Raw genomic sequence first — 10,272 nt, forward strand, 5'->3', positions numbered from 1 at the left:
CGAGGGCCTTTCTGTGTGGAGTTTGCATGTTCTCCCCGTGTCCGTGTGGGTTTCCTCCGGGTGCTCCGGTTTCCCCCACAGTCCAAAGACATGCAGGTTAGGTTAACTGGTGACTCTAAATTGAGCGTAGGTGTGAATGTGAGTGTGAATGGTTGTCTGTGTCTATGTGTCAGCCCTGTGATGACCTGGCGACTTGTCCAGGGTGAACCCCGCCTTTCGCCCGTAGTCAGCTGGGATAGGATCCAGCTCGCCTGCGACCCTGTAGAACAGGATAAAGCGGCTACAGATAATGGATGATGGCTGGATGGATGGATGGATGCTGGATTAGCTGGTTAGCTGGTTTTAGCTGTAATGGCTGTGCAGTCAGGACCTCTTGCCCCTGTGGCTTATGAATGTAAAAAGTGCACTTTAGTGTTTTTACCAGCATGTTAGTGGATAGGTCCTGTTGTTTTTTGATGTTTTTATTTTATTAAAATAAAGAAGAAATAATACTCTGTGTGACTTGAACGTATCTTTTTGCTAGCGGTTTTTATACTACATCTCCCACAATGCCTTTCGAATGCGTGCTGACGCTGACGCGAGGTTACGCGATGACGCAATTTGTGCCTCGTTGGAGGGTGAGTTCAGCCGGAAACCGGAGGAGGAAAAAAAGAGAGAGAGAAACAGAACCGAACCGAACGGAGCGGAGCGCCTTCTGTCTATCACCAACACTTTATACCGGAGAGTGAGACAGTCAGGAGGTAAGAGAGGAAAGTCAGTTTTATTATCGCTCTAAAACAGGAGCTGTGGGAGAGGAGTCAACATCCGCCTTCCCTTCTCTTTCCTCTCTCGTCTCTTCTTTCCTCTCCCTTCTCCTCTCTCTCCTCTGTTCTCTCTTCTCCTCTCCTCCCTTCTTCTCCTCTCCTCTCCTCCCTTCTTCTCTTCTCCTCTCTTCTCCTCTCCTCCCTTCTTCTCCTCTCCTCTCCTCCCTTCTTCTCTTCTCCTCTCTTCTCCTCTCCTCCCTTCTTCTCCTCTCCTCTCCCTTCACACACAGGGTTTAGACACTTATTCTCACTCGGCTGTATCTCAGTCTGCAGGTGATTTATTATCATCTCATCATTAGTTAATTACAGCAAATTCAAACGTGTTCCTTTATAATAAATGTTGAGTTTGTGTTAATGCCGTTTTCTGATTGATTTTTATTCAGTAAAATACATAAATATAGTGTGCATTAAAATACAGGGATAACACAAAGTGTAGAGCACTTATTTCCATTCTGGTCTCATCTGCATTTAATAATAATAATAATAATAATAATAATAATTTACTCATCTGTTTTAAAACATTTTATTCGAATGCACACACACACACACACACACACACACGCGCGCGCATCTTTATAGTGTGTGTGTATCTCTGAAGCCTGTGGTGTCAGAGTCATGTGAGTGTGTGTGTGTGTGTGTGGTTCTTCACTTCCTCCTGTAAGATCCTGCAGGTTTGCGTCAGTGTGATTAAAGTTGGGCTCCATGCTGAGGTCTGTTGGGCTCCATGCTGAGGTCTGGCTGTGATGATGTTTAAGCTCAGTGATTCAGTCCTGTAACTGAGTCACACTGTAAATGTATAATGTAAGCTGTTCTGCAGAAATTCAGTTTTAAAATAAAATACAAAAACACCAACAGGGAGAATAAATAAATAAATAAAGAGCTAAAAAAAAGCACACATTTATAATCGGAGTTCTAATATTAGTTTGTGTTCATCGGGCTCCGTTTCACCTGCAGCTCTTCATCATCACTCTCTCATAACGGTCATAAACATCACCATAAAACCACTTCATTTCGCTTTTACTTTATTTACATTTATTTTATTTTGATTTATTGTTTTTTAAGGACTATTTTATCTTCTATTTTTAGACATATTTACTTCTTCCTTGATTTCAGGAGCTTGGTTGCAATTTTGAATTTCCCTCCGGGGATTAATAAAGTAATTCTGGTTCTGATAAACTCAGACTCACTTTAATCCATAAAACTGATGGATAACGCTGATGTTCTTCCACTGCCAGAGTAATTCATAAACACCATATAGACACTGAAATAGACCTCACTGGACTTTCACTGCAGTGCGAGTGTTCTGTATTACACTGGGCTGTGTGAGATTATTAGATTGTTCCGTTTTCATGTGTCATGTGCGTCAGGGTTCGACTGCAGGTCTGTTACTGTTCTAAAGGTTATTCAATGATAGTTTAACCCCAGACACACCCGGATTATTATCTGTGAGTGACTGACAGAAGGAGGAAAACCAGCAGACTGACGTCAGGAGCTGGGGTTTGTTTACTGATCCTCCAGACGTTACCATTCACACGCACTCGAACCCGAAAGACTGAGGTGTGGCGTCTTCAGCTCACAGCCAACTCAGGATAACGACTTAAACTCACTAACACACACAGCAGTGTGAAACCTGTGTGATTTACACGTTACGTGCTCGGCTTCATTCTCTTATTAGATGAACAAAGCTCATTTTTATAGCTGTGTACCACAACACACACACCAGCACGCTCGTCTCTGAACACGTTTAATGAGCTCGTGTGTATAACAGGACAAGACGAAACCACACTTCAGTTTCTCTTCTGGTGTTTCGAGGGACCTACAGTAATTGTAGCTAAGAACTAAACTAGTGAGCAGGGACCTGAAGAAACGTCACACCACACACACGGGAACAGCATCAGAGATGTTCTGAAAAAGGACGGAGGGAGAAATCTTCGCTTTTCCGTCTCCCAGGGCTGAAAACGTAACAGCGGTCAGATTGAAGAACTGAAACTGAATGCAGTAAAATGTAAACATTTCTGTTTATCAGGCTACAGCGGGTTCTAGCCGTCGCTACACCTCTAACCATCGCTCATCTCACACAACGATCGTTTTAGATCTTCACAGGCAATGTCGTTTGCTTTTTTATTGATAAGGTTGTAAAGATCATCACAGACGTCATGTCCTTGTGATCAGATCCATTGTTTTCAGAAACTGAAAGGTTCTGAGGCATGTCTCCCAGCAGATCAGCCCTCGTCTCCCCGAGCCGTTACACTTTTTCACCTGAACATCTCTACACCACGAGTGTAGTCACAGTGTTGACATCTGGACTTTGAGGGTTGATCCAGGGTCAAAGGTCAGATTCCTGCTTGTGTTTGATGTGAGTGAACTCTTTGCCAGATGTCGGTGAGGGCGGAGCTCCAGGACACAGGGGAGGGTCCCGACCTGTTCGGACTGCTGTTTCCAGATGAAGACCCTGGAGGAGATGATGATTTCTTCTTCTCTGATGGGAACGACCTGATGGAGGGCCTGCTGTCTGAACAGGATGTGAGTACCATCCTGCTCTGAGGTTCTACTGGATCGGGAACCCAACAGAACACTGAGCTTTATAGCGAATCAGTCATGTGTAAGTGAGGAATAAAACACTGGGCGTGTGCTGTTAAACGAATTAATTCATGAACCCTGATGACCAATCAGAGGCAGCGTGATGTCGGGGCAGTTTCAGTGTTGCACTGACTTACAGCCTGTCTCACTGCTCACACACTGCTGCGTCAGTGAGACAGGTCACACGTCTGCTTTAGAACACCGAGATAATCTCAGCACGCAGAAATATTTACATCACACACAGCAGGTTAGGAATTAATTAATAATAATAATCTCATCTCATTATCTGTAGCCGCTTTATCCTGTTCTACAGGGTCGCAGGCGAGCTGGATCCTATCCCAGCTGACTACGGGCGAAAGGCGGGGTACACCCTGGACAAGTCGCCAGGTCATCACAGGGCTGACACATAGACACAGCCAACCATTCACACTCACATTCACACCTACGCTCAATTTAGAGTCACCAGTTAACCTAACCTGCATGTCTTTGGACTGTGGGGGAAACCGGAGCACCCGGAGGAAACCCACGCGGACACGGGGAGAACATGCAAACTCCACACAGAAAGGCCCTCGCCGGCCACGGGGCTCGAACCCGGACCTTCTTGCTGTGAGGCGACAGCGCTAACCACTACACCACCGTGCCGCCCATAATAATAATAATAAAAAATGAGAAATGAATGAACGCACAGTGTTAAACGTTGCTGTAAAATACAGAGAACTTTCAGTGAAATTAATTTAAAATTTGAATCCTAACTGCCATAATGGATGTTACAGCATCTGACCAATCAGCAGCTTTGCTTCAGCTCCCCCCACCCCTTCCCCGCCCATCTCCGCCCCCTCCTGCTGTAGTACTGAAACCCAGACAGAATGATCAGAACATTGACATTTGCCCCAGCACCCCGTGAGTGTGTTCTCTCTCGGGCTGATGTGCGTGTGTGTGTGTGTGTGTGTGTGTGTGTGTAGATGTTGAGTGCAGTGGACACAGAGGATTTCCTCAGTCACTTGTTGGCTGAAGAGGACGACGGGTTCACCGCGCCGTGTGTCTCTCTGTCTCCACTGGGGAGCGACAGCGGCATCTCGGACGACCCGAGCTCGAGCCCTCACAGCGAAATGGAGTGTGTGATGGAGAACGTGGTGGAGGGCGTGACTGAGGGTATGATTGAGGGCGTGGTCGAGGGCATGGCAGAGTGTTACGAAGCCCAGGTGGTGGAGACGGATCACTGTTACTCCTTACACAGCGTCCGCACAGACAAACCCGACACTGACGTCTTCATCGACCTCGGTGAGCTCCTCTTTCTGTTCCTCTCATCACTCCATCTATCACTCCATCACCCTGTCAGTCCGTCACTCCATCCATCAGCGAGCTTTTAAATAGTTTTTTGTTTATTTGTTGTTAGATGATATTGAGAACCTGAGTCCAGATGTGTCCAGTGAGCTGCCCTGCTCTCTCACTATAGAGGAGTCCACACTGAGTGACGAGCTGGACCACATGGTACACACACACACACACACACACACACACACACACACTGACTGACAGCTGTGTGTATTTATAAAGGTGAATGTTTTTACAGTTCCACCTTAAGGAGATCGAGCTGACAGATGAGGAGCGGCGACTTTTAGCCAAGGAGGGCGTGACCATCCCAACACACATGCCCCTCACCAAGGTGCACACACACACACACACACACACAGAATTACGGGTTTACATTCAGTTCATTGTGTAGAGAAACAATAACAAATTGTTGTCAGTCTAGACTTTTAAACTGTGTGTGTGTGTGTGTGTGTGTGTGTGTGTGTTAGGCGGAGGAGAGATCTCTGAAGCGGGTGAGGAGGAAGATCAGGAACAAACATTCTGCACAGGAAAGTCGCAAGAAGAAAAAACTGTATGTGGACGGACTGGAGAGCAGGTGGGGGGGAGACGTGTGTGCGCGCACACACACACACACACACACAGAGGTCAGTAGTTGTGTTATGTGTTCATGATAAATTCAGTAATGGTGTGTGTGTTCTCAGGGTTGCTGTGTGTACGGCTCATAATCAGGAGCTGCAGAAGAAAGTGGAGCTGCTGCAGAAACAAAACATGTGAGATTCCCCGAACCCCCTACAGACACACACCGACAGTTAGGCAGCTGTTATTAAGGAGATATTGATGACAATAATGGTGTGTGTGTGTGTGTGTGTGTGTGTGTGTGTGTGTGTGTGTGTGTGTGTGTGTGTGTTCAGGTCTCTGATGGAACAGCTGAAGAAACTGCAGGCTATAGTGAAGATGAGCACCATGAAGACCAGCACCACCAGCACCTGTATCATGGTGAGAGACACACACACACACTCTTCCATTTTTAGTTACAGCTCCACAGGTTATTTTCAGGAACAGTGGTGTGTGTGTGTGTGTGTGTGTGTGTGTGTGTTGCTCTGATCTGGTGATAAACATGTTTATTCAGTGATCAATAAAAGTGCGTGGCTTATAAACCATCATACACTTTACTGCAGGATCTGAACATTACACTGTATGGTTATTAAGTGTGTGTGTGTGTGTGTGTGTGTGTGTGTGTGTGTGTGTCTCTGCAGGTGTTCTTGCTGTCATTCTGTCTGATTATTTTTCCCTCCATCAATCCGTTCGGTGGCTCAGTGCAAAAAGATCTGTACACTGCCTCAACAGGTGAACACTCACACACTCAACACACACTCTGTGCACACAGCACACACTGACCCAGTCCGTGACGTCTCAGAATCGGATCCTGCCCACAGATCGGACTGTTCTGAGAGCTTTAACAGAAATCCATTCAGCCTGGTGGGGTTTCTTTTTGGATAAAATAATCATCTGAGTCACATTTGTAAAATGGTGTGGGGTCAAATTAAAAAATATTTAATGTAATCTAACAAATTATTTAAAAACTAATTAAAAAACTCATCATGTTCAGAGAAATAAGAATCACCACAGAATCAAACTGCTGTGTCCAGTCGCCATCTAGTGGTGAGAAATGGAATGATGTTAATTTTAAAAAAGAATTTAGAAATAAATAAAACTGATTAACAGAGGGGGGGGGGGTGTTTAATTCCAGGCATGTCTCGAGCTCTGCGTTCGTATCCCACGATGCCCAAAAGTGACGTCGTTATCAGCTCTAATGATGTGGTGGAGGAGGAGGAGTCGGTGCTGGTGGTGGAGAAAAATCACAACCTCCTGAATCAGACGCCCGACTACCAGCAGCTCGATCAGTCCGACTCCGAGACGGCCGTCAGCGGCAACTCGTCATCCGACTTCCCGTCCAGTGGCATCGCACACGCTCGCACGCAGACACACACGCGCTCGGACCCGGCGACGCCCCCGGTGGTGTACGATGGTCAGAGTGCGGCGGGTAAAGAGAGCTGGCTGGAGCAAACGGCTACTGCAGTCATTATACAGCAACATCGCTCTGACGAGATGTAGACACACACACACACACACACACAGTGGAATGTTATTTAATCTGCTGTAATTGGATGTTTACCGATAATCAGACGTCACTATATTGAGTGACTCCCTAAGTAGGCAGCCTACTGAGGCGGCATTCGTGCAATTGAGATGGAGTTGTAAAAAAAAAAAAGTCTCTTATTTTGCTAATTTAAGGCTGTAATCCCATAATTCCACTCGTCAGATGTTAGGATGTATGCATTTTGGCGCCCTGATTCAGATAAAGAGGCTTTACTTTTGAATCCCTTCTTACAGTGCACTGTTGCATTTTTACATTTATGCACTTTTTTTTTTAAACATCTCCGTCCCTCCGTTAGCCGACGAACAGCGACGTTACACGTTTTAGCTTCTTAGAAGGAGGCGTCGGTGGGTGTGATGATGATGATGATGATGTGTTTATATGTAGAGATGTAGCAGGGCATTCCGCATCATCATCGTTGCAGTTCATCATTTTCTCTTTCAGTGAAAGTTTCCTGTGTGTGAGATGAAGGAACTGTGGTGGATCCACTCAGGAATCTGGATCTGTTCTGTAAATAACTGTGTAAAGGGAAGATAGGATCTGTTCAGTGTAAAATAAAATCATGTCCTTGAGCTTTTAATTGTTGTTGAACAGGTCCGCGCTGTAAATAAAGCTTCAGCTGTAGAGCGTCAGGTTTAAAACCATAAACTGTATTGTATTATTATAAATGTTTATTACTGTGTGTCGGTGATGTGCTTTATTTTTATTTTATTTTTTTATTTACCTGCTGATTATTTTTGAACGTTGCACTGATATTAGTGCTTAGAATGTTTGTCATTTTTATGCAAATGTTACTGAATGAACTGATTAAACAAACATTCCTTTATTATATGCAAACGTGTGTGTGTGTGTGTGTGTGTGTGTGTGTGTGAGAAATGAAATCTAAAGGCCAATTCAGATGACATGTTTGTGTTAATGATTAGATTCAGGTAAGGAGCCGATGAACTGCAGTGAGGATCGAATCAGAAGTGCATAATAATAATAATTAATATTTCCAGTTCAGGTAATGAACACTAGAGTGTGAGTGATGCTCCATATTACAGTCTGCACAGTGTTAATGACAGGGAGAGTTTTATATATAATCACATGTCTGTGGTATTAAGTATCTTCTACAGGGGGTGAAGTGGATAATGTTGGAAGAAGCTCTTCATGAGTGTGCTGATGTGGAGACGGGGGGCGGAGTTTCCTGTCACGCCTACAGGTGTGATTGCAGTCCATGATTGGCTTTTTGCTCCGCCCACGCAGTGTTTACGCTCAGTGTTTTTCCTTAAAATGTGTTTTAGGGTCCTCTCACACGTGGCCTGAGTACTTGAGTCCACACCCAAACTGGTTTCTGGGCTTGTTGGGGGCGGGGCTCAGAATTGCACATTTTCTTCCACATTAGGACAATTCCTTCCTAAACATGGAATCGATTGTACAATTACATTCCTCACATTTGTGCACACAGGTTTCCAAAATGGTCGGCACCAGCTTCATCCTTTTGCGTTTTTTTCCTTTGGTACCTGCACTCAGGTGGTGAAGAAGAACCCAGCACTCGCACCACTGAGGGTGAGATAATTACGGCACCCCGGCCCTGTGAAAGCCCGGTTTCATACAGTAGATTAATAACCATAACATTCCTTCCTCTGGGATCACAAAGTCCAAACAGGAAGTACTGTCACAATTTGAACTGATGACGTTACTCAGTGTACAGCACTGAGAGCAGATAGCTTACACACCTGACGTGGACCACATCTCACATCGGCTGAAGTGAACCCCAGACCACCATTTTCAAGAGGCCTGGGGCCCGGTTCCTGTTCTGAAAAACAGCATTCACACTTCATCAATCATCCTGAATTCTGGGCTGAAAAATACCTAAACCTGGACAAATATGTGAAAAGAAGTAAAATGAATGAAAATCATCATCAAAGAAATTGTCAGTCATTCATCTCGAGTAAGAATTGTATCCTGGTCAGGGTGGATCCAGAGTCCATCCAGGGAACAGTGGGTGTGTGGCAGGAATACACCGTACACACACCACACCCTGGGCAGTTGAACATACTGTACCCAGTCCACCAACCAGTCCACCTCTGGGAACCCAGAAAAAACCTTCACATCATTGGGAGAACATTTGAAATTCCAGACAGATCGTAACCTGGACTCAGGAACAAACTGGAACCCTGGAGCTGTGAGGAGGCGACACACCCCACTCTACCGCTGTCTCATCTCATCTCATCTCATCTCATTATCTGTAGCCGCTTTATCCTGTTTTACAGGGTCGCAGGCGAGCTGGATCCTATCCCAGCTGACTACGGGCGAAAGGCGGGGTTCACCCTGGACAAGTCGCCAGGTCATCACAGGGCTGACACATAGACACAGACAACCATTCACACTCACATTCACACCTACGCTCAATTTAGAGTCACCAGTTAACCTAACCTGCATGTCTTTGGACTGTGGGGGAAACCGGAGCACCCGGAGGAAACCCACGCGGACACGGGGAGAACATGCAAACTCCGCACAGAAAGGCCCTCGCCGGCCACGGGGCTCGAACCCAGACCTTCTTGCTGTGAGGTGACAGCGCTAACCACTACACCACCGTGCCGCCCTCTACCGCTGTACATCTTATAATTAAAAACAGTGTGATTTAATGTTTACAATGCTAACAGGAAGGAATAACAGTATGATTACAGCTGATTAAGTTCTTGTGACCAGGTGAGTAAGAGTTCAAATCCCATCACAGCTTAACCAATCTAAACCAATTTCCTGTTCAGTTACAAATACAGTTGGACAAAAAGCCAAATAAATAAATGTAAAACAACAGTATGTGATGTGAGCAGTAGTTACATATTAAAGTGTTTAAATGCCATAATGTTGATGAGTTTTAAAGCGAGACGGCCTTCCAATTTCATAAAATCAGTGAAATTTAGTTCCGTCTGAAATGTGGTGATTGTGATATCTGTTTATTTCTGTAATATCTCACAAAATATCAGGCCATTCTGTGGCTGGGAAGTTATTTAATTTGAGGGGATTAAAGCAAATAATGTGCATGAAATCGCTCGCTTGGCGCAGTCAAGCAGACAGAGGAAGTCCGTGTGCGCATGCGCAGGTTTACCTTCTTCTTCTTCTTTTGGGTTTTACGGCAGCTGGCATCCACAGTGTTGCATTACTGCCATCTACAGGTTTCCCTTTGAGCGTGCACTGACAGTTCCATCATTCTGTCACTAAACGAACAGCTGATCACACCGAGGTGCTCGCTGAGCGCCCATATTTATTAGTTTGGTCCTGCGTTTCCTTTCCTTCGTATAGAACATAACGTCTTTTCTTCTCGCTTTCTTTCCGTTACTGTAGTCACTCTTTCACATTTCATTCGCACACTCACGTCCTCCATTTTTCTCTCCTGTTTCAAATTTGTATCCCACAATGCCTTGCGTGAAT

The 10,272-nt window shown here is 45.2% G+C and overlaps 1 protein-coding gene across 1 annotated transcript; it reads left to right on the plus strand.

The window, feature by feature from the left end:
• Positions 1-610: 610 nt before the first annotated feature.
• creb3l3l (cAMP responsive element binding protein 3-like 3 like) lies at positions 611-7,691 on the plus strand. The gene is made up of 10 exons (XM_060931045.1): positions 611-740; positions 3,180-3,326; positions 4,346-4,664; positions 4,780-4,874; positions 4,957-5,049; positions 5,186-5,292; positions 5,399-5,467; positions 5,609-5,693; positions 5,954-6,044; positions 6,448-7,691. Exons 2-10 carry the CDS (start codon positions 3,180-3,182, stop codon positions 6,810-6,812), a joined length of 1,371 nt encoding a protein of 456 aa, XP_060787028.1. The 5' UTR covers positions 611-740; the 3' UTR covers positions 6,813-7,691.
• Positions 7,692-10,272: the final 2,581 nt, after the last annotated feature.

This window comes from Neoarius graeffei, chromosome 10, assembly GCF_027579695.1.
Source record: "Neoarius graeffei isolate fNeoGra1 chromosome 10, fNeoGra1.pri, whole genome shotgun sequence".
Taxonomy (NCBI): Eukaryota; Metazoa; Chordata; class Actinopteri; order Siluriformes; family Ariidae; genus Neoarius; species Neoarius graeffei.